Below are 25,679 nucleotides of genomic sequence, written 5' to 3' on the forward strand. Positions count from 1 at the left end.
GCTGTTTATTTTTATATTCTTATGTGATTCTTATGTAACAATTATTATAATGTATTTTATATAATAAAAACTGTAAAATAATAAAAACTTGTTATTTAGTTAAAAACTCTAGAGTTTCCTATAGATTAAGTTTACTTTTTATATATTTTATATTATCTTATTTTACATCGATAACTTTGTACTGTGAAACCTTTACTATAAATGCTGATATTTATAAACGAGATTGATACTTTCTTTAATTTTACTTGAATATCTTTTCTTGTTATACTTCACAATATAATTCTACACTTGTTCGGTACGCGCGTCATCGTTGTCGCTTGGCGTCTTTGAGTTTGGTTCGTTTTCATCGCATTTTTTTGCGATTGCCCTATTTTCATCGCCTACTCCGTTTTTCTCGCGAGTTTTCCCTTGGCAATAAGCCTCAGTTTGCGCATATTCCCATAAAGCGTCGTGCGTCTTAGACAGATGAATATTCGCGTTTCCGATTGTCTTTTTGATCCCGATTTCTGCGCTGTTCTCGCGCTCTGCGATCGCAATTATTCATAATTCAGCCACTGATGCGTGCGGACGTATTTGTACATTTTTTCATTTAAGTTTTTCAAGCGTGTCGATATTCTTGTACCCCGTTTTCGCAAAAGCTGTAGTGTGTTCAAAATTTTTAAATAAAGTTATTAAAGAAATTAGAGAATCAGCCAGCAATTCTCGACCGCGCGGTTCTTGTGAATTATTTGGTGCGGGACGCGCGAACAGGGCACAAGCCCCAGATTTTGAGAGCCATTCTCGAATCGAACAACACTTAGATATTTCTTTTTAAGCAAAATTAATATAAAGATATACATTTAAAATATAAAGTCAATAGAATTATTAAAATATAAAAATACCTGTTAAGGGGGAAACCTCATTTATCGGGTCAAAAAAATCGATTTTTTGGAAATAGTCTTAATCGATTGTTAAACTATTCAAGAATATTCCCTGAAAATTTCAAGTCGGTATCTGCAGTATTTACGAAGTTACGAAGTTAAAGCGGACGGGTCGGGTGACGAGTTCAGACAGGCCTAGGCGACCTCTCGGGCGGTCGCGTTTATACCTGCGTTCTCAAAAACCTTCAAAGCCATCTTAGATTTGAATCCGTACGGCAATGACTGTCCTGTAAAAAAAAGTGAATGCGTTGGGCATGTCGAGAAACGAATGGGCACAAGACTTCGAAATGTAAAAAAAGATAAGGAGCTCGGAGGACGTGGAATGTTGACCGATGTACTGATAAACAAAATAACTCGATACTACGGATTAGCCATACGTCGAAATACTGATTCGGTCCAGGGCATGAAAAAAGCCATTCAAGCAACACTCGATCATCTAACATCCATCGACGAGACACCGAAACACGGAAATTGTCCGGCTGGAGCTGATAGCTGGTGTAAGTGGCGCAAGCCTGAGGCAGGTTGTGCAGCGTCATTTAAACATCCCCCTCCTCTTCACCCAAATGTTGAGAAACATTTGCAACCAATCTTCGACGATCTTTCGAATGACAATCTTTTGGAAAGGTGTTAGGCGGTTACACACAAAATGCAAATGAATGTTTTAATTCGACCGTTTGGCGTTTATCGCCTAAACACATTCACAGTGGAGCAAAAATCGTCTGCATTGCTGCGTATATTGCTGCATCAATATTTAACGAAGGCTACAATGCAGTATTGATGATTATGAACAAATTGGACATAGAAATTGGGATACAGGCACACAATTTTGCCATAGCGAAGGACGAGAAACGAATAACCACACAGAACCGCCGAAGCTATAACAGCTCAAAAAAGGCAAGAACGGCTCGTAGGATGGAGATGATGGCACAAAACGAGTTCTACGAGGAAGCGGAGGGGCTACTTTATGCACCTGGAATCGCTGATTAGCCTGAGACTGCCGTAAGTTGTGAATATGTAATATTTTTATGCATCTAAAACTTTAAACGCGTTTTTCTCGAAACACGTTTTTTCGATTTTGTGTACACGATTAAGAGAAATCTACTGAACCGATTTGGTTTCACGACCTCTCATTTTAAAGATAATTAAATTCTCTTCGATGTGACATTAATTGTTTTTTTAAAAAAAAATTTTTTCATATTTTTTTTGTATTTTAAAGTCGATTTTTTTAACGAAAAACGCATTTTCAATTTTCAACTGTGTAAAAACATGCAATTTTGACTTTTTCTTTAAAAAATCGAAATGTCACATAGAAGCTAGTATCATAAACATTACAAAAAATTTTGGTTTTTTTGTTTCAGATCAAAATTAAGGACGCTACAGTGTACACAGCGGAGACACACCATAAGCGAAGCAATATTATTATGGCGTCCGTTTATATAGTAAACATCTTTTTTTTTTTATGAAAAAATTCCTGTGTACTCTTTGATTGTGTACTAAATTGTCATAAAAATTTCAAAACGTTTCAGTTTATTACACCCAAGAAAAAAATTCGTGAAAATCATGTATTTTTCGACCGTGTAAATGAGGTTTCCCCCTTAATATAAGAATCCCAGATAACACACAGAATTAGAAAAATATTCAGGTTTATGTTACCAATTCTGAGTTTATTTTAAAATGCAAAAAAATTGTTTTCCTTACTTTTTCTTTCTTTTTCAGAAAAAGGATTCTTTTTACATTTCAAAATAAACTCAGTATTGGTGACGTAAACCTGAATTCTTTTTTAATCTTTTTAAATTTTCTGTGCTATTTGAATATTAATTATTATTTTCAAAATAAATACATTGATCTAATGATGATTCCATCTGTAATCGATTAAAATGTAAAAATTCCTGCTGTTTATTTTCATATTCTTATGTGATAATTCTTATGAGAAATATATTGTATTTTACAATGATTATAAAATACGTTTAATATAATGAAAACTTTTCATTTAATTAAAACCTCTAGAAAGCCTTCTATAGATTAAGTTTTCTTTCTATACATTTTATATTATCTTATATTACTTCGATAACTTTGTGAAACCTTTACTATAAATGTTGATACTTATGAACGAAATTGATAGTTTCTTTAATTTTACGTGAATACCTCTTCTTATTGTAATACTTAATGTTACATCTTTATCAAGCATTTTCACCCATATAATAAAACATTCATATACTCTCTAAATTGAAATCAGTGTATTATTCACTGAAAGACAGTGAATAGTCTGTTTTCGGTGATATACTTACAACTATTTTATTTAGTGATATATGCAGTTTTTCAGTGACATTACACTGATTTGGTCAGTGAGAATATTTCCTTTTTAATCGGAATCACTGAAAAATAGTGAACAGTCACTGATGATACTGTTATAGAACTGTAAATCAGTAAAATTCCATTGATTCAGACTTAGAGAGTAGGTAATGCAAAACAAAAGGCTGCGTTTCGAAATTTATTGTTAGTACTGAAAATCTACAGTATACGTAACGTTTACAGTATACGGAATTATAAATTTTTAGTACTGTATATCAGAATGCCAAAGAATTCAAGCCAGCTCGTCGAGTTGAATTTGTTTGACAGGAAACCTAACCTAGTAATCGGCTAGCTTAGATTCAATCAGTGTTGCCAGGTCTATTAAAATTTTGTCATCAGATCAACAATCATTTTGTCACCAGATTTAAAAAGAAAATCACCAGAATATTGAGCTCTTATTTTCTAATTTTAAGACTCAATATTTCATTTCTTATAAATTTTGAATAAGAATATTATTTTAACCGTTATAATTTTATAAGAATTAATTTCAGAGAAATTAACATTAAGTCAAATTTTTCAAGAAATATTCTTCTATCAAGTAGCAATTAAGAGATGGGAAAATTTAGTTACTTAATTTGTAACATTTTTCTTAATCAAGAAAAATATGAAAAACAAACTATAAACATACATTTTCAATAAGTAAAAAAAAATCTTTTTGTATTGTTAAATAATGTTTTTATTGAAACATCTATTGAACATATTACATATTAATTTTCTTTTCTCTTCTTTCGCGTGCGATTTTCTACAGCCAATTTCTTAAGTTCTCACGATTTAATCTTGAACTGTAAGGGCTGCTTACAGTTAATATTTACGAGTAAACCTCGAGAATTCCGGATGATCAGACGCCGATTGTTCTCCAATTTTTTAGAGTTTCTTATGTCAAAGTATGAAGAAATATTAAATATCGTAACAGCGGTACATATTAATAAAATATAATTAAAACAAACTAAAATTACTTTTAAGAATAATTTACAAAACTGAAGCAACAGTTGAATATGTATTACTGATGTTATTGAAAATAATATTTTTTATTTATACATAGTATTGTTCATTTTCAGTAACATGTCAACAGTTGCTTGAATTTGGTAACAATTAGAATCACTCAAAATTTGCTTTGTATGCAAAATCCCATTTAGGGTATCAGTGCTCAGTCGGTTTCTTATTTTGTTTTTATTTAAATTAATTGTTGAAAAAATGCGTTCAACAGAAGCATTGCTGTGCGGTAAACAAAATATCAGTCTTACAAACTTACTTAAATTTAAAAACAGCATGTCATTATCACCTTTTTTGATGTCTCTTACATCTTTCCAAAATGATAATGCATCTTGATTAAAATTTATATCACTATTACGCAACATTCTCCATTTTCCATCTAATTCGTTAGTCATCAACAAAATTTGGAAAAGCAGCAGCTGCTAATGATAAACTAGAAATCGATTTTATATTTGTAGGTTCTAAAAATGACTAAAAACTTTTTAATGATTTAACCAAAGCAGAATTAAAAGGAAATCTTTTGTAAATTTGGTGGGCTACTTCAATGTAAAAATTTAAACATTTTTTTCTAAAATTATTTTTCTGTATTTCAAATAATTTGCAATTGCTGTTATTGAAAGCAATTAAAACTTTAGGATCCAAAAACATATTTTCCAACTGCATAAAATTATGTGGATTTAGATATTGTATTTACGATATGTCTGTGGATTGGATATAATCTTCTCTTAAACAGCATTCTAAAATTGTCTTATAGGCACTAGACATTTTAGAATAGATCACATTAATTTTAAGGCCTTCTGTTTGAAATTCTAAATTTAAATTAACTAGAATAGGTAATACATATTCTAGAAATTCAAGATAAAGTTTAATAGTTGGATCTGAAAACTTAGATATTTTCGCATAATACATTCTCTAAATTTAAAAATTCGGATTGAAAATATAACTGCAATACGTTATACGGTTCTAATACTTTTTTTTACTACTGATAAAATTGATAACCATCTCGTTTGTGCAGGTTTAAGTAATTTGTGAGGCTTTACATTCACAAATTCTTGAAATGATTTAAATTCACTTTGACGTTTGAAACTATATTGCAAATAAGTATATATGTTCCTCACAAATTCTTCGACTTCACTAGGTAATTCAGCACAGGCATAGGATGCACAAAGTGCAAGCAAATGACACAAACATTTAAAAGTATAAATATCAGGTATATCTGTGGTTAATAAAGTTTTTAAGGAGTTATGATCACCCATCATAGAATTAGCACCATCAGCAGCATAAGCTATTAAATTCTCCTTATAGGGAATACCATTTTTAGTAAAACTTTCTACAATAACATTATAAATGAAGCTGTTGAGCTTTCAATAGGAATTAAGTCATAAAATTCATCTCTTATATCCAATTTTTCATTTACAGTGCGAGTGATTATAGCAAGACTTTTTGTACAGCTATGGTCAGTGAATTCATCCACTTAAAGAGCAAATTTTTGTATTTTTAACCTTTCAATTAATTTTTCAATAACATTTGTGACAATAGTTGTGCATTTTGTTCTATTACATATTGCTTAATATACCGGCATCGGACCAGACATATGCTCACAAATTTTTGCAGACAAAAATCTTTTTTTTTGACTTCTAAGCCAAATTTTGAAAATTTTACGTTGTTCCGGCGTCTAATTTGGAACTCATAGTACACTCATTTTATACAAAAAAAACCGTCAAATATTTGTATGAAACGAATATTTGGCACCCGCTGACGCTCTAGATTAGAGAGCCAGTTAAAATTAGATAAAAAAGATATAAATTCAATGTTTTCGGCATAAAGTGGATTACTATGAGGTCCATTAATGTCTATACTTTAATTGACGAGAAGGATTTTGAAATCTATAAATGCAATTACAACAATTTTGTCTGCAAAAATTAATCGTGTTTAGTCAGTAAAAAAGGACCATGTTAAGCAGCCCCTTAACTCTGCGTATCGCAAACGTTCGTAACACAGCCAAAGGGTTAGAATTACCCAATTTAGATTAAGCGCAATCAGTATTAACGAATCGCCCCGATGCTCGGTATTACGAATTGCCCCAACATCAACTGTGCGCATTATTGCGTATGATCGACAAAAATAGACAACACACAGCAAAAAGTAAACACGAAATGTTTCAAATACATTCAACTAGACACGATCCATTCAAAGTTTTCAAAAAAATCTTATTATCTTATTTAAATTTCGAAGAAATGCTGACTATCAGAAATTACTTCGACTATCGCAAAATACATTTTTCACTACTACGACTTCAATATGACGCCGTTTTCAACAAAATTTTGTTAGCAACATCGTTTCATTAGGACGTGTTTACAGTGTTTAAAGTAAATTTTTAATATGTACCCATAAAAAGATATTTCCAATTATCGAATTACCTCGTCTAACGATTTGCCCCGGTCTCCTCTATCTATTAAATTTAAAAAAGTAATTTTAAAATGTTATTTTGAAATAGTTTATTTAGAAACAGTTTTTAACAAGTCTTAATCAATTTAATTATATATACGCAATATATATGTATACTTTTGTTAATATTTTAATTTGTATTAATTATTCTTTTTTTAACTTATTACAAGTTTTATATCCTATGTTTCTAATGAAATTATTATTGAGATATTTGTATATAAATGTTATTTGTTTTAGGAAAATTTTAATTTGCAAACGAGTGACTCTGATATTAGCATAGTCAGCAATTATTCAATTAATTCATTAGATCAAGAAAAAATATCCATTTTATGTTCATTATATATTTATTGGTATTGTTTTTCTCCTTATATGCCTCAGCTTTTTCGACTAGACATTTAACTATTTACCTATTTTAGATTAGAAGGAATAAATGTATTCTTTTTTCAAATTTCAATTACTTTTTATAAAATTATTTAAAATATTGAATAACAATAAACATAAATAATTACATAACCAATATACATGCGTTTATTACCTGTACATATTAATACATTGTTATTATAGAACCTTACTATTACTTGTCTTTAACCTCTTTGAAGATTTAATATTTTGAAAAAAACGAGCAAAGGGAAATATAATTTTTTTTTTGTTTTTCTTTTAGAATTTATGAATATTAATCTCTGAGTCAAGTTGTGGTCGCAAAATCTTGAACCAAGTACGATTGACTTCATCAGATTGCAATAAACTCTGTCATTTAATTATTGATAAACTTCTTTGTAAAAGTAAATAATATAATATATTAGAGTTTGTAACAAACCGCTTCCGCGCGACCCCCCCCGACGGACCGGTCATCGTCCGCAAAACGCCGGCCGAACATCCGCCGAGCGTCAAACGAGGCGCTACGCGCCGATAAACGCCTTCAAACGCGCCAATGCGAGCAGCGAGGCATCCGCGCGTCGCGGTTACCGCGCCGCGCACCGGCCCCAAACCGGCACGCGCTAGCGACGTGCTCACGCGCCTCCGTCCGCCCACCACGCAACCGATCTCGAGCGGCGGGGACGCTGGCTCCGACACGAACCGAACCGCCACCGAACGTTCCCGACGTCTCGAGATACGGATATAAAAGCGCCGGAGCAGCAAGATGCTGCGCTTCTTCTCCGCCGACTGCTCGGGCCGCTACTCCGCCGACTAGTCTCCGAAGAAGTCTCCCGAGGTAGTCCTGGGGTCAAGTGTCTTGGCCTCTGTCGAGCGTTCTCGACGGCTACCACTCTCGTACCCGTCTCTCCTCGCCGAAGCTGGGCTCAAGCGTCTTGGGCTCAGGCAAGCGTACTTGCCCGACCGGCTTTCCTCGACACCGATCCGATCCTACCGCGGCGGCTACAGAAAAACGGGGTAAAGCGTCTTTGCCTCCGTCGAGCGTACTCGACGTAGCCGTCGCATCCTGCCTGCGAGCGAGATCGCAACATAACAGCTGCGGATTTAAAGGGACGCTCGGCCGAGCGCCGCCCCGCGCCCCGCTACCGTGCTGACGACCGCGAAAAGCCGAGCACGCGACCTCGCAAGGCCGAAAAACACGAGGCCGCCGGGGCGCCGAAAAGAACGCCGACCGCGTAAACAACGCACCTGCCGTGTCAATAAACGGCAACCGCGCCGACGACGTTCCCCGCGCCGAAACCGTTGCCCGACGGTATTCTCGATCACCGCGATCAAGATCGCCGTCACCCCGCGCGCGATACGGCCGACGACGTATCGGTGGTGACGCACCCTCTGTAAATACTAGCTTTAAGACAATAGTATTCGTCCCTTCACTCAATAAAACTTGTACATATTTTACACGTTCAAACACACGAGTCTAATTCTCTCTTAACCCGGATCGCGCCCTGGAATTCCCGACGAGCTACGTCCGTGCGCGATATCTATCCAAGAAAAACGGGTTGTTACAAGTTTATGAAATTATCTTTTATTTTTTCTTTTTCTTTTATTTTTAATCTAATATTGTAGAATATTATTTTAAGAATTTCAAGAATGGTCTGCAGAAATAGTTAACATATTTAAATACGAAAAAGCGTATCGACGTATTATGTTCCAAGTAATGCAAAATTTAAACATATTGCTAATGGTAAATTATGGGATAAGTATACTAATCTTAAAAAATATACATATAAAACAAAATGAAAACGATCAGAAGAAAGAGAACATCCAATATAACAGAATTAGAACCTAAATTGGAAAAACGAAGAAAAAAGCTTCAACTTTTGGATTGACATTTTGGTCAATGGTAGTTACAGTTGGTTCAATTGTCAAACTCACAGAGTTTTATGTTATTAAAAATAATATTAAATATGTATTGACGAGTTTGATGAGTGCAACTGATTTATGTTTTCGAGCTTTCTTTGCACCAAAATATCCTGTAGATTCAGAAATGGTATGGTACTTTTTACAAAATTATGTTTACGGTTTGACAAATGCAAAATATATTCGTCATTTTATTTCTAGTTAGTAACATTGGACAAAGTATTGAAAAACTTATGTTCATTTCAGAGACATAATTTTAATGATTTATATGAGATTGATTGATATGAGATTATTGTCAGTAATTATTTAATATAATTATTTTTTAAAAATGATTAAATGTCGAATCAATATTGTTCCAAAAGTTATTGTTTAAGATATTTGAACTTACATATGCACTTTGAATATGAAATACATCACAAGTATGTAAAATATTTGTGTCAATTCGAAAACTGCGACCGTTGTTATTCTGATTATAAAACTCTTGCTAGGCATCAAAGACATTGCAAACATTTTGAAAGGCCAGCGTTATAATATGATTCTGTAAAGCCGATTGTAGATAAGATGTATTAGAAGTAACAAATACTTGTAATAACATAATGCAAACAAATTCTGAAATATTTCTAAAATCGAATTTAAAAAAATCAAGATTAGAAATAAAAAACACTAATACTAACAACGAAATTGAATCTGATAACGATATAACTTATAACGATACAGTTTTTAATAACTCAGACACTAAAAATGTAGAGCATAATCTTCATATGTAATACTTGCATTGAAAATGATTTCTTCGCTACACTTAGATGCTATCTTAACTCGAGTACAAATTAATCGAATTACGCATATATTTCATTTATACAAGTTATATAAATTTAAACGAGATATGTCTCTTATAGAGTCACCAAATTCAAACTATATAGTCAAAACATTTGAAAAATTACAAAGTGTTTTGAGTGACCTCGATACTGAATACAAACGAAATAACTTATTAACCAATCTTGGATACTATATTGCGCCTGCACGAGCATTTTTGGAACTATGGAAGTAAAAGATGTAAATGCATTGAAAATTGTAAATGTGTATGGTCAGTTAATATCATTAGAAAAGTATTAAAAGCATTTTTCGAAATACCTAATGTGTTTCAAAAAACTTGCAAATACATTGCAACATTGAATAAAACTAAAGATAATGAAATTTGTGATATTATACAAACGACATTTTGAAAATCAAAAATTTCAAATAATGAATTAATAACTTTTCCTTTGTTCTTATATGAAGATGCTTTTGAAACAGCAAATCCACTTAGATCGCACGCGGGCATATACAAATTATGTGGAATGTACACATCTCAATCAATACCGTGCTTACCACCAGAATTATGTTCAAGATTGGATAATATTGTTCTTACTCACAATCAGTTATATTACACAATTGCACACAATTCAAAATTATTTAAAAAAAATAAAATTTATTCATATTTAATTAAAGATTTAATGACTTTAGAAACAAAAGGTATTCAATTATCAATAGGATCTTGTAACGGTGCGACTTTTCTCGCGGTCACGGATTAGCTCGCCGGTGCCAGGGTCGAGAAAAGAAGGAACTCCGATTTGAAAAGAAATTAACAAAATATTTATTTAAATCAATTTCTCCTCACACTCCGTGATACAAAAGAATAAAATAAAATTTATTAGGAAGAGAGGAAGTTAACACCTTCGGAACTCGTGTTCCCCGGAACGTTTGATCACACACGGAAAGAACCTAAAACTAATTGTAACGTACTCGCATAGAGAACACATAGAAAACTTAAACTAAATTAAGCGCTCGCGGCGTAGATTGAGACGCGGATCTTACAAACTAACGCTCGGAAAATATTACAAGTAACGCGACTTAATGCTAACGCAACTTAATAGCTATCGCTCGCCTGAGGAAGGGGTCACGATACGCTCGCTTTGTTAGGAGGGCGCTTATTCGGACGGAACGCTCGGGACGGAGGATATCCAAGGAAAAATCCGGCGAGGAAGTTGTAACTCCGGGTAATCGCGTCGTCGCCGACCGAGTGAAAATATTCTAAATCTGCTCTGAAAATAAAACAAAATTAAGAATCGAAATTAAAGGACAGGTAACAGGCAAAGAAACGGGTAACCGAGTACGCCCGGTATCAGGAAGCCGAGAGCACCCGGCGTAGAAGTGCGGTACGGAATAACCGAGTACGCTCGGTATCAGGAGACCGTAAACGGCCTGTGTCAGGAAGCCGAGAACGCCCGGCACAGGAGTGCGGGTAACCGAAAACGCCCGGTGTCAGGAAGGCCGTAGCCGGCCTATGTCAGGAAGCCGAAAACGCCCGGTGTCAGGGGTTTTCAGGAAACCGAGTACACCCGGTATAAGGAAGCCGAGAACACCCAGCCAAGGAGCTCCGAGTACTCCCGGAGTGTCGGTACCGGTGATTTGGAACAGACTGGTTGTTCCTTCCTGGTGTGGCTCCGTATTTATACCCTCCAGCCGCCCACGCAGTCGGAACCACGTGTTTACCCCACTTTTCGGCGTATACCTACGCGCACGTGCCCGCGCGATGCTACGTGTGACGTCACGCGACCGGGCGCAAGAGCGAGCGAGATGGAAGACGGAACCGACGTCACGTGGCCGCGCGTGCGAGTGAGCGAGACGGAGAGTACTGACGTCACGTGATCGGGTGTACGAGTAAAAGAGACGGAACGATACGTTATAATCCGGCGTGCGAGCGAGAAAGAGATATAACTTACCTTCGTAACTATGCTATCGTTACAATCTAAAAATGTTCAAGTATATTTTAAATTCGCATTAATTATTGGTGACAATTGGGAATTACACAGCATTTTGGGATTTGCTAAAGTTTCTCTGCAAATATATGCTGTCAATTTTGTAAAGTATCGAAAGAAATACGTCATAAATTGTGTAGCAAAGATGTTAGTGCATTGAGTGATAAAATACATTATGCAGAAGATTTAGTAATTAACATTTAACAATGTAACTATCACGGGTATAAGAGAAACGTGTACATTTAATGTTTTGAAAAGCTTTCATGCAATTGAAAATTATAGCATTGATATTATGCATGATTTATTGGAAAGTGTGTGTGTATATATGAAATGAGTTGTATTTTATATTATTGTATCATTAAAAAAAAATATTTTACTTTAGGTACTTTGAATTGGCGTTTACAATTTTTTAATTTTGATTCAATGTCAAATCGTCCTCCTACAATTTCAGAATCACACTTACTTAAAAAATCTATTAAAATGTCTGTTGCCAAAATGCAAAGTTTCCTGATAGCCACCTGTCTGTGTTGTTGCTATAATGTTGCCGAAAACAAACGGCATTAGTATTCAGCAAATTTAGAACAAGGTGAGTGTCTCATTTGTCTTTGGTTTGACATCATATGAATTCAGCACGTTTTGCTGCCAATATGCTGCGTATTTGCTGTCAACGGTTTATCGCTATACATAAAGATCAACATGAGAGCACGTTGTCAACAACATGTGCTGAGTCATAAAATTCAGCAAAAATTCAACAACATGTTGAAAACGGTTAAATATATGTTTTGTACTTTTTTTCAAATATATAAAAAATAAATAAGTTAATTCTTCTTTCTGCTAAATTGTCTCCACCCTGCCAAAAATGTGCGATAAACCAATTAAAAAAAACTAATCCGAATCAATTGAGATTTCTGCACCAAAAATACAGTATTAAAACCGATTAAAAATAAGATCGGAGTCCAGATAGATTTATTAAAACAGAATACATTCATGTAAACATAATAAATGTTTATAGTTTACAAAAAGTATTTCTTGTACCTTTTTCTTTAAAAAGAATTAAATTTAAATTAAACATTTAATTTATGTTCAAGATTAAATAACAATACAAATTGTTATTTACATATAAAAATATAAAGTTTTATGTGGACCAATGTTCCACACACACACGTCATGTTTGAAAAGAATGAGAACAAGTATTCGTTTCAAGCTTACAACAAGCAAGTGGTAAAAGCTTCCAAAAGTATGAGCCAGGATGTCCGCTCAGTGTTGCTATCAGGGACGCTTTCTCGCGCATGCGCATTATGACCAACAGTAAATCTAGGGCCGTAACATGACATACGTGTAACCGGCACTAGCGTTTTGGCGGGCTGTAGACTAGGATGTAGGTTAAGTAAGGTAAGTATAACATTTTATTATTTAGTATTAAATGTAATATGGACAACCAAAATAAAAAGGGAGCCATTAAAAAGCATGCTCGTAATTTTCAAAATAAATGGTTAGATGAAGATATATTTAAAGGGTGGTTGGCTCCCGATAAAAATAAAGCTAAATGCAGTTTGTGCAATGTTACAATCAGATGTTGCAGAGCAGATTTAGTGCGACATTCACAAACGACCAAGCATGTTGAAATGGTTAATAATAAAGATGAAAGCCTTAATAATAATAACAATAATCAAATGTGTCATAGCGATAGCGTAAAACATGCAGAAATCAAATTAGCTACATTTTTCGCAGAGCATAATGTTGCTCTTTATACCGCGGATCATTTAATTCCCTTATTACAAAATATTTTTAAAGATTCTGCAATTGCACACGATATTTCTCTGGGTCGATCTAAGTGCACTTCTATTATTAAAAATGTAATAGCAAAGCGTGAAGTCGAAAAACTCGTAGAATATTTAAAAAAATTTAGATTTTCTATTTTAATAGACGAAAGCACAGACATTGGGGATACTAAGATTATGTGCGTTCTTGTACAATTTTGGTTGCAAAAAGAAAAAATGGTCAAAACTCAATTATTAGAATTAGTTTCATTAGACGCTAGAGACTGTTCAGCAGAAAAACTTTTTCAAAAATTTAAGGAAATTTTAAATAATAAAAATATCCCCATAAAAAATGTTGTTGGAATGGCAAGCGATAATGCATCAGTAATGACAGGATGCAATAATTCGTTTTTTTCGCGTTTGCAATTAGAGACTCCGGGTGTAATTTTATTAAATTGTATTTGCCATTCTTCCGCGATAATAGCCAGTAAAGCGTGCGAAAAATTACCGGATTCTTGTGAACAGTTAATTAGAGGAATTGCAACTTATATATCGGGCAGTGCAAAGAGGTGTGCAATTTTAACAGAGTTTCAAGAATTTTTTCAGGTAGAAAAACAGAAAATTTTAAGATTATGTAATACAAGATGGCTTGTTTTACAAAAATGCGTGATTAGAATTCTTGATCAATGGGAAGTATTAAAAAATTATTTTATTTTAGCCACCATTGAAGACAAATCAAAATCTGCGGAAGTAATTTTAACACAATTGAATGACAATGTTATTAAATCGTATTTACTTTTTTTAAAATATTCTTTAAATTATTTTAACAAATTTAACGCTCTTTTTCAATCACGCAATATTTTAATTCATACGTTACATAAAAATAGTCAACAGCTTATTCAACATATAGCAATTAATTTTATGGCTCCTGAGGCTTTGAAAAACATTGCAATATTAACCATTTCTGATGAAAATGATGATCAATATCTAAATCATTTACGATTGGGGTCTGTGTGAAGAACTCTTAACAACATTGTCGTTAGAATGCGCACGGGCAATCAAATTAAAATGTTTAGACTTTTATAAAACGGCTGTTCGCGAAATGATGAAACGTTTACCATATAAAGACACTTTTTTTGAACATTTGTCATTTTTAGATCCCACAATAGCTTTGTTTCAAGAAGGTAGAAATAAAATTAGAAATTTATCTTGTATTGCTTCGCGTATAGGTTATATAGATGTAGCAAAAATAGAATATGAATGGACAATTTTACCAACAATTTTTGATGAAATTGAAAAAAGAGAATTAGGAAATATGAATATTAATGAAATGTGGGCCAAAATATTAGAGTATAAAGATTTTGATGGGGAAAAAATGTTTCAAAATTTAGAATTATTAGTGCAAGCAGTTTTGTCTTTTCCTCATTCTAACGCAGAAGCTGAAAGAATTTTTTCTATTGTTACCGACGTAAAAAATAAAAAAAGAAATAGATTGTCCATTGAAACAATTTCCGCGATTTGTATTGCCCGATCTAGTTTTCAAGCGCACAACATACAATGTATAAATTTTGAATCAGATTCACGACATTTAGAGTTACACAATCCGCAAAATTTGTATGCAACATCTGATACTTAATTTATTTTTACTTCTTTAAGTTTTTTATTTTTTAAGATTTATTTCATTTCTTTTATTTTCATTAAAATCCACCCATATATATTTTTTTAATATATTGATTGCATTAATACTATTTTATTTTATGTAGATTGACGTACTGTGCAATAATGTGATTGTACCTGATTTGATTTTACGTCAAAGATTAATGTTATTTATATTATTATAAATGTATTATATTATTTTTTAAAAATTAATTTTACATATATTAATATTTATTTTTTTATTTAAGAATAATTAATAATTTACAGTTAAGTACAAAAAGATATTTATTTTTTTGTTGTTTAATTTAAAAAATGTTTAATTTTTAATAGTATAGTAATTGTTTAAAGTATTATTTTAGCAAAATATTTTATTGTAATTGAAAAATGTATTTTGTTTTGCGAATACTGGTAAGGTTTTTGGGCAGTTTCCCTTACCCTTGCAACAAATGTTGGTATTCTTCTTAATTCTGCCCAATAAAGTATTTTATTTTGAGTACATATGTGTTTCATTATATTCTTCCTTTCTTTAAATTTATAAATATATAACTTATTTAAAAAATTAGGTTGTGATATAATATTAATATTGATTATTTAAAAAAATTTTTATAATTAAGTAATTTTATATAACTAAATTTACACAATTTTTATAATTTTATACAATTTCATATAATTAAAAAATTTTAATTGATCCAGTATGATATCTTCAAGGGAGTAAAGTTTAATAATGATTTTAGGGATACTGTTGCACATTAAGTAGTTACCCTCTTGTATACCTTCTTTTTGTCAAACGTAATACGTCATTGAAGGTGTATATGAATACGCATGCGCGAGAAAGCGTCCCTGATAGCAACACTGTGTCCGCTACGGTGGCACCTAGATATAACGCCTGTGGCCGCACTCGACTCACGAGAAAATCCCCCGCGACGTGGCCACCTAGCGGTGATGCCAGCACTTACTTGTTAAATCCATTTCAATCCGATCTGATAGCCAAGTAAATAATTAATTTACTTCTGTTTATTTATTACATTACACACGCTCGCGCAAACACACAATCACATACGCACACACGCCCACACACACACACAAATCATTTTCGATATTTTATTTGGCTACAAGACAATAATTAATATATTTAATGTTTTTAACAAATACACGACAAAAACACAGCATCATTATCTTTTTTTTATTATCGTCACGTTGCTCTTATGTTGTTGAAAATTATTGATAAAGCAAAATATTTTCCACGAATAGAAGTCATTTTGTTGGCAACAGAATAAGCAACAGTTGCTTTCCGTTTGCTTTGAATCTGCTGAATACATGACATAAAATGTCTAAAATCTGTTCTCATGTTGTTGAATATGTAGGACTATGCGTTACGTTTTCAGCAAATACACAGCAACTAGTCGAAAATTCATGCTCAGCAATAAATTGCCTAATTTTGCAAAACATACATGGCTATCGGGGATTTTATATTAAATGCTGGTTTAATATTCGGTAATCTGATAACTAATCCCGATGACACTTTCTGTATTGTTACGAAAAATTGTTTCTATTACACTTCAACACTGAATTGACAGCAGATTTATTAGAAAACCTGATTAATGAGTATCATATACTATATATCGAATTATTTGGAGAAACTTTGAAATCCAAACATCATTTAATGTTACATTATCCTCGAATTATGAAAATTGTTGGACCGCTTCGTTCTCTGTGGTCAATGAGATTTAAAGCTAAACATCGTCCTTTAAAACAATATGCTCATTCAAGTACTAGTAGAGTAAATATATGTTATAGTATTGCAGTCAAACAACAAGTAATGCTAAGCCATTTATTAATAAATTTGCAAACAAATAACTTTCAACGTATAACATACAAAAAAAATAATTCATTATTTGTTTCTAAAGTAGTACTGAATGATTATTTAAATTATACTATATTGAAAAGTTTGTTTTGGAAGTGTAATACTTAAAAGAAGCTCGATCGTTCTAATAAGCATCAATGACGATGATTTACTTTTATTTGCTAAAATTACAAATATTTTAAAAAATAAGACAAGCACAGACATTTTATTATCGCCATCAGATTTTGTTGCTACTATAAAATATCTGTTTTTAATGTACTTTGATGCTCACTATCAAGTATACGCCATAAACGTTTCGGATAAATATGATACTATAAATTTCAACTCTTTCGTGTATTTTAAAGTATATAATTTAATTAAAAAAACAGATGGTAAATTTATTAGTCTTCATTGAACAAAACTTTTTTAAGTTTTTATTAACTTTTTTTAGTCTTTATTGAATAAAATAACTTTTTTAATCACACATCCAAATGTATGTGCTAATTTTTTAAGTTTATTTTAAAAGTTTATTGTAAAAGTTAGTTTTCTTGTAAAACAGTTTACATATTCAATAATAAATGTGCAATAACAAACATGTAATAGTGTTGATTATGAATAACATTTTACATTTAAAATAACTATAAATTTATAGCTAGCTAAAAATAATCACTATAAATTATAGTTAAATTATGGTAATTGCAACCATTTTTTTTTCTCAGTGTAACCGTACACAGTAGTTGTATTAACGTATATTATAGTTATAATTATTATAATTCATAGTTGAAACAGCTATAATTTGCATAGTCAAAATAACTGTAAATTTATAATTCGCACTGAAAATGATTATAAATTATAGTTAAATTATGTAAATGCAACCATTCTCTTTTCTCAATGTAGAATCTTTCAGTTCAGTAAGGGTGCTGTCATATGGGGCGTAACTTGCGCTGACCAATGATATCGTTTTACTGGAACATCATCTTTCATCAAGTTACTTCACGCTTTTTACGTTATTATGGTTCCATTGAATCCAATTTCTTCCAAAAGAAACGCTGTACATGTAGTAATACATGTAATGGTAATTTTAACTTAATTAAGAACAAAATATTGAAAGATAAATAAGAATAAAATCAGGGTGAGTTAAGAAATAGTTCTATAGCAAATTTATTATTCTTAATATCTATTCTGTAATAACATTCTGTTATATCTGTTCTTCTTTTAATACGTCGATAGAAAATTTTAATGTTATAGTTGTATATTAATAGATCTATCCATGTTGCTTGCATTTCTTGCATGTAAAATGCTTTTTTTTTTTCTTAAATGCCTAACATATATATATTTTAATTTAAGAATATAAATTTTTGAAAATTACAAGCAACAGGAATAAATGAAATATTAAAATATTAATGGAGGCTAAAAAATATAAAAACGCGAGATTTTTGCAGTTATTTACATTTATTTATTTTTATTTTTACAGATTTTTATATTTTTACGGTCAAGAATAGATTATGAATACCGGCTTAAAACGACACTAACGATGTGAATCAATAGCGGAGTCGAAACGTTTGTGACAAATTACATTAATTGTTTACAAAGGTATGTACATACGTACTACATGCACATGCATCTAGCGAAGATCCACATTATTCTTTAGTTCATTTATATTTAATTTTAGACCTCAAAAAAACATTTTTGTTAACATTTCAATTATAATTTAATAAACTATTAATTATAATGTAGTTAGCATTAATACTTTTGCATTAATTAGAATTAGTATCTTTTAGAATGATGAATATATATATATATATATATATATATATATATATATATAACGTTTAGGTTTTACTTAGGTGCGATGTATGTCCGCACGGGTTAGATTCGCACATAGTTGATTTACACATATTAGTGTGCAGAGTATCAGTTCCACATAAGGCGTACTTTCCGAGAAAGTAACACGTAAATTACAAATCGCAAATTTGTTTAATATTTCTGTTAGAAAGTACAAGAGAAACCCTTAAACAGCAATTGGTTGCATTAGATACATATTTCTCGAAATTCCACGAAATACGCTCCATGTAAAAGTACCTTGATAGCCACCTGTCTGTGTTGTTGCTGTAATGTTGCCGAAAACAAAGGGCATTAGTTTTCAGTAAATTTAGAACAAGATGTGTCTCATTTGCATTTGGTTTGACATCATATAAATAATGTTTTGCTGCCAATATGCTGCGTATTTGCTGTCAACGATTTATCGCTATACATAAAGAGCAACATGAGAGCTGGTTGCCAACAACATGTGCTGAGTCATAATTTCAGCAAAAATTCAACATGTCGAAAACGGTTAAATATATGTTTTGTACTTTTTTTCAAATATATAAAAAATAAATAAGTTAATTCTTCTTTCTACTAAATTGTCACCACCCTCCCAAAAATGTACAATAAACCAATTAAAAAAAACTAATCTGAATCAATTGAGATTTCTGCACAAAAAATACAGTTATTATACAGGTATTAAAGAACGATTTTCCTTTAAGATCGGAATCCAGATAGATTTATTAAAACAGAATAAATTCGTATAAACGTAATAAATGTTTATAGTTTACAAAAAGTATTTCTTGTATCCTTTTCGTTAAAAAGAATTAAATTTAAATTAAACAATTAATTTATGTACAAGATTAAATATTAAATAACAAATTATTATTTACATATAAAAATATAAAATTTTATGTGGACCAATGTTCCACACAAACGTCATATTTGAAAAGAACGAGAGCAAGTATTCGTCTCGAGCTTACAACAAGCAAGTCGTAAAATCTCACAAAAGTATGAGCTAGGGTGTTCGCTGCGGTGGCACATAGATATAATGCCTGTGGCCGCACTTGACTCACGAGAAAATCCCCCGCGGCGTGGCCATCTAGCGGTGATGCCAGCACTCACTTGTTAAATCCATTTCAATCCGATCTGATAGCCAAGTAAATAATTAATTTACTTCTGTTTATTTATTACATTACACACGCTCGCACAAACGCACAATCACATACGCACACGCGCCCCCACACACACACACACACACACACACACACACACACACACACACACACACACACACACACAAATCATTTTCAACATTTTATTTGACTACAAGACAATAATTAATATATTTAATGTTTTTAACAAATACACGACAAAAGCACAGCATCATTATTTTTTTTTTATTATCGTTGCTCTTATGTTGTTGAAAATGATTGATAAAGCAAAATGTTTTCCACAAATAGAAGTCATTTTGTTGGCAACAGTATAAGCAACAGTTACTCTCCGTTTGCTTTGAATCTGCTGACATAAAATGTCTCAAATTTGCTCTCATGTTGTTGAATATGTAGGACTATGCATTACGTTTTCAGCAAATACACAGCAACTAGTCGAAAAATTCATGCTTAGCATTAATTAAGTTGCTTGATTTTGCAAAACATGCATTGCTATCAGGGTAAGCTTTTAAAATGGCGTAACGTATTTTAGTAAATTACTAGACAGAGAAAAAAGTATATGATATTTATGCACTATATATAATTGCATTGTTAAAAAATTATAGTTAAGAGGCCCATTTTTGTAGTTATTTCTATATTATTGCTATATTGCTATATCATTATTGCTATATTGTTAGTTCTAACAACCTTAGAAGTTAGTATTAACAACCTTATATGTATAGTTCTGCCAGCTATAAAAATGTGTTACTATACATTATAATAATCACAACTATTAATATTGGGTGATCAACCGAACCGCCAGGGGCGGGTGAGAGTTGATCTGAATTATACGAGTGTCTCGCCCGAGAGATTACGAAGGTAGTCTCGCTACTTCATGCCTAACCAGCCACGACTTAAGAGCTAGATTTTTTAAACTTTCCGCCATTTATGTCCCGTGGCGGCCCCAGCTATTCTTCTTCTTCATTCCGTTTAGAGTTTATTGTTCAAAAAACCAGTCAGAGTAATAAAAAAAAAAAATTTTTTTTTTTTTTTGGGGGGGGGGGTCAAATGAATAAGGTGTGGGAATCTCTCGGGCGAGACACTCGTATAATTCAGATCAACTCTCACCCGCCCCTGGCGGTTCGGTTGATCACCCAATTATACTTCGTGTCTCGCCCTTCGAGATTACGAAGGTAGATCTTTAGAGCTTAAGTTTTTTGAACAATATAGAGAAATTCAGTTGCATTTTATATCTATTCAATAATTCAATATAGAACTAAATATATATATTAAAACCAACAATAGAAATACAGGATTATAATATAAAAGACCTTTTTTATTTTGGCGATGAGGACAATAACACCTTTTGGGCAAAGGTGTTCTGTTGGATTTTTATCGGTCTATTGTAGAAATCCGCAAACACTTTTGAATTTAAGGACCATTCAGCTACTCTCTTAATTTCTTCAATGCTTACTCCTTTCTGATAAGCTTTTGATGTTGACGCATGTCTAGTGCTGTGTGCTGTGAATCTTCTGTCTATTCCTAGAGAAATGAGACTCGATCTTATCCAACGGCCTAGGGTATCTTCTTTTACAACTTTATGTGGTTTGTGAAAGGAAATAAAAAGTTTATCCTCTCCATTTCTCACGCTTTTTGTGATCTCCAAATAATGTAATAATGTTCCTGCGATGCACAGAGCAGGTTTATTACTGAAGAAAGGCAGTTTTAGAACTGGTTGTTTGTTGCCTATTTTTGTTGTTTTGATTCTGTTTGAAATATTTATTTCCAATCCTTGGTTGTATTTGTTGATGTTCGAAATTTTTATTGAGGTTAATGTTTGGAGTCTGTGTGCTGTACCAAGAGCTAGTAGTAGAACTAATTTTTGTGACAGTTGTTTCAAATTAAGCGATTCCAATGGGAACCATTCTTCTAATTTCTTTAAGACTGGGTCGACGTCCCAAGTTGAATCATATCTAGGTTTACTTGGCCTTGTTTTTCCACTTCCTCTAATAAATTTTTTGATTAATTCGTTGTTTGCGATATCCGTATCAGCTATCATCGCCAATGCGGATCTTGTTGAATTCAAGGTTCCATAATTAGCTCCATTTTGATATCTTTCAGTTAAAAAATTGAGCACTTTGGGGATTGTCACATCAAAAGGATCACTCTCCTCGAAATTATTAAATTTCCACCACAGTTTTAGTGCGCTGTTATATTGTTTGATTGTCGACTCCTCCCACGCTCTCAACATCACATCCACTGTCTTTTCCGATGCACCTTTTCGTCTGAACGTTTCGCTGATAATTTGGCGGCAACCAGGGTAAGTTTTGAAGCCAGGGGATGATGTTGAGTTCTACAAGGAGAGATCAATAGATTGATATCTGGTTTGAATTCTAAATATGACCCTCTACACAAGCTTTGAAAAACCGGAAACCACGTCTGACTAGTCCAAAGAGGTACGACTACTATACCCGCAGCTTTATCTATTTTTATTTTTCGGAGAACCTTGGCAATTACACTAAAAGGTGGAAATGCATAAAAATTTTTATCTGACCAATTGATAGTAAAGGCGTTAATAGCCATTGCATCTGGATCTCTCTCCCATGAACAGTATTTTTCGCATTTTTTGTTGATTCTTGAAGCAAATAAGTCTATATCAGGTTTTCCAAAGACTCTTATTATTCTTCTAAAAGCATCGCCTGCTAATTCCCATTCGATGTCGTTATTAGATATTCTTGATAAAGCATCTGCGTCTACATTTTCTTTGGAAGAAATATATTCAGCAAGTACCCAAAGATTTCTTTTTTCGCACCAATCCCAGAATCGTTTGGCTTCTGTGTGTAAGTGATCAATTTTTGCACCGCCCATTTTATTTATATAGGCCATGGCTGTAGTATTGTTTATTCTGAGAAGAATTTCACAATGTGATAAATTCTTAGTAAAGCATTTAACTGCTAAAAGAGCAGCTTTCAATTCTAACTGATTAATATGTAACTTTGATTCTTTGAAACTCCATAAACCGTGGGCTCTTTTATCGTTACAGAAAGCTCCCCAACCTGTTTTGCTAGCATCTGAAAAGATTTCTAATTTAAAATTGTAAGTCTTTATTCTCTTTATAGAATGCATTATGCTTTCCTTCCACCAATTTAGATCTTCTTTTATATAATTCGGAATCTTAGCTTTTTTATCAAAATCCATATCATTTTTTATTAATGCTTCCAATTTAGCTTTTTCTAAAGTTTTTGAGTGAACCATATCATATTCAACTCCTGGGCAACTTGCAATTAACGAACCAATAAAACGTGCAAAATCACGGATAGAGCTTACTTTCTTATTTTTGAAATTTAAAATTTGATCAAATAATTTGATTTTCTTTTCTCTTGGTAATTCTACTGACATATTCCTTGAGTTTAGTATAAATCCTAAATATTTGCATTCCTTTTTTGGAATTAGGCTTGACTTTTCTTTATTAATTTTAAAACCCAACGCTTGTAGAAGTTCACAAGTGATCTGTACGTTTGTTTGGCAAAATTGTCTCGTTTCACCTAAGCATAAAATGTCATCTAGGTAGATAACTGATATAAAACCTTGAGACCGTAAGTAATTCATTACTGGTTTCATTATTTTTGTAAAAACCATAGGACTTGAACTAAGACCAAATGGAAGACAAGTAAATTCATACAGTTGATTATCAAAGGAAAAACGAAGAAATTTTCTAAATTTTTGATAAACGGAAATAAGAAAGTAAGCCTCTTTTAAATCAACTGTAGCCATCCACATTTCCGGTTCTAATAAATTACAAGCAGCTCTTAAATCTTCCATTTTAAAATGTTCTGTTGCAACAAAACTATTTAATTTTTTAAGATTCAGAACAAATCGAAAATTGCCATCTGGTTTTGGTACTAAAAAGAAATCTGAAATAAATTGATCCTTTGTTGTCTCACAAGGAACAATTGCTCCAATTGCCAAGAGACGATTGATCTCTTTCTGTATTTCAAGATTCTCTGACAATGACCATTGTCTTACCAAAGGCAATTGATCTTGAAATGGTAAAAATTCAAAAGGTATTTTATAACCCTCAATTGTCTCTAATATGAACTTGTCCGACGTGATAAGTTTCCAGGTTTCTTTGAATTTTGACAATCTGCCAGCTATGATAAAAACCTGATCATCCCCGGGCTTTAGTAGTGTCTGCGTCTGTGAGAGTGAGTCCGGTAATGACTCGACCTCGGATAATACGATTTCCTCGATGACTCCGTTGACGTTGACTTTTTGGACTGCTGAGAACGTTGTTTGTGGCCCGTCTGCGTTGCCGGCTTCTGTAATGCAGACGGGCCCTTCCAGTTTACCGAATTGGATGAAATGGATGGTAATTTTTGAGTTGGAGGTTTGATATCCTGCCCCAATTTATTAATCATCTTAATTTCTTTGATTTTATCTCCCAAGTTTTTACCAAAGAGATATTTATCTGTTTTCTTTTTAGATAAGTGCTCCGACATATGCTTTGAAACACATAGTAAAATGCAAGCCCTTCGTGCTATTGTCTGAGAGTGATAAATCTCTGCCATTAATTTTGCTGCGTCCCATAGGTTTCCGAGTGTTTTCCTAGATTCTTTTGTTTTAACATTTACCAGTTCCGTTATAACCGGTGCAAGAGCTGACAATGCTGAGCCAGCTAAATTTTGCGTAAACGTGAAGTCTGTCCTTCTTTACCACTGTAGCATTTAATGTGGTAAGTTCTTGATTAAGTATCGGTGCCTCTAAAGAACAGTTACCGCTTCTTGGATATTTTGCAAGTAATTCTTCTTTTACTTCTTTCTTTAAACCTTCTTGCAACCATGGGTTCCAACGATTGGCCAAGCTAACATGAATTTCAAGCTCTTTTTTATTTGTTGGAGGCTCTTCGCCAATGATTTGTAAAGTCTCGTCATCTAAATCAAAGGCTTCATCCTCTTTACTCTGATCTTGATTGATGTTTTGATTTTGTTCAGTTGGTGGATTTTCAACCTGAACCACCGACGAAGCAGGATCTTTATAAATGCTCGGTTGAGTGTCATTGTCTAGATAACCTGTAATTAATGAAATACTGATAACATAATGAAGTTATGCTGCAGACTCACGAAGAGTGAGAGCATTGTGAGCATGAGCGGGAGAACGAGCGAGCAAACGAGCGAGCAAACGAGCGAGTGAGCGAGCGATGATCGCTCTTTCCAGTGTCATTACCGGCGCCCGTGCTGCGATCCAGATAGTAACACTCGATCACTTCTGGTCTTGCCTAATGTGCAAGTTTACCACGTAAAAAAGCACTCGGAACACGTCTTATCTCTCGTATAAGATCGTCCGGTGAAACTTAGGTTATGTCTCGGCTCTCGTCCGAGCTCAACCTTGTAGCGTGCGATAGGATAGGATAGGTTATGTCTCGGCTCTCGTCCGAGCTCAACCCTCCGCGTATGACAGACTATGTCCCGGCTCTCGTCCGGGTTTAGTTTCGTTGAGATTTTATGAATCTTACCGAAGTCAATGCTGTCGTTGTCGTCGACATCTCTAGGGCTTTGCGGCAGCCGTGACTCGATTAGTTTTTCGAGGCTTTTAATTTTTTTCCATAATTGATCGTTTTCCTCTTCTCTGCTATGTGATCTTTTCCTATGCTTTCCCAT

At 33.0% G+C, this 25,679-nt stretch overlaps 1 protein-coding gene and 1 long non-coding RNA gene across 2 annotated transcripts; one reads left to right on the top strand and one right to left on the bottom strand.

Annotated features, from left to right (window-relative positions):
• The first annotated feature begins 887 nt into the window (after positions 1-887).
• Positions 888-2,460, top strand: LOC120357259. Its single transcript, XR_005574420.1, has 2 exons — positions 888-1,919; positions 2,279-2,460. It is a non-coding gene; the product is annotated as an uncharacterized LOC120357259 (long non-coding RNA).
• Positions 2,461-21,358: 18,898 nt separating this feature from the next.
• LOC105205437 lies at positions 21,359-25,679 on the bottom strand. The gene is made up of 5 exons (XM_039447577.1): positions 25,535-25,679; positions 24,654-25,091; positions 23,420-24,419; positions 22,450-23,299; positions 21,359-22,375 (listed from the first exon to the last, which is right to left on the bottom strand). The coding sequence occupies exons 1-5, from the start codon at positions 25,677-25,679 to the stop codon at positions 21,359-21,361; spliced, it is 3,450 nt and encodes a 1,149-aa protein (XP_039303511.1).

The sequence above is a fragment of the Solenopsis invicta genome, chromosome 3 (genome assembly GCF_016802725.1).
Source record: "Solenopsis invicta isolate M01_SB chromosome 3, UNIL_Sinv_3.0, whole genome shotgun sequence".
NCBI lineage: Eukaryota > Metazoa > Arthropoda > Insecta > Hymenoptera > Formicidae > Solenopsis > Solenopsis invicta.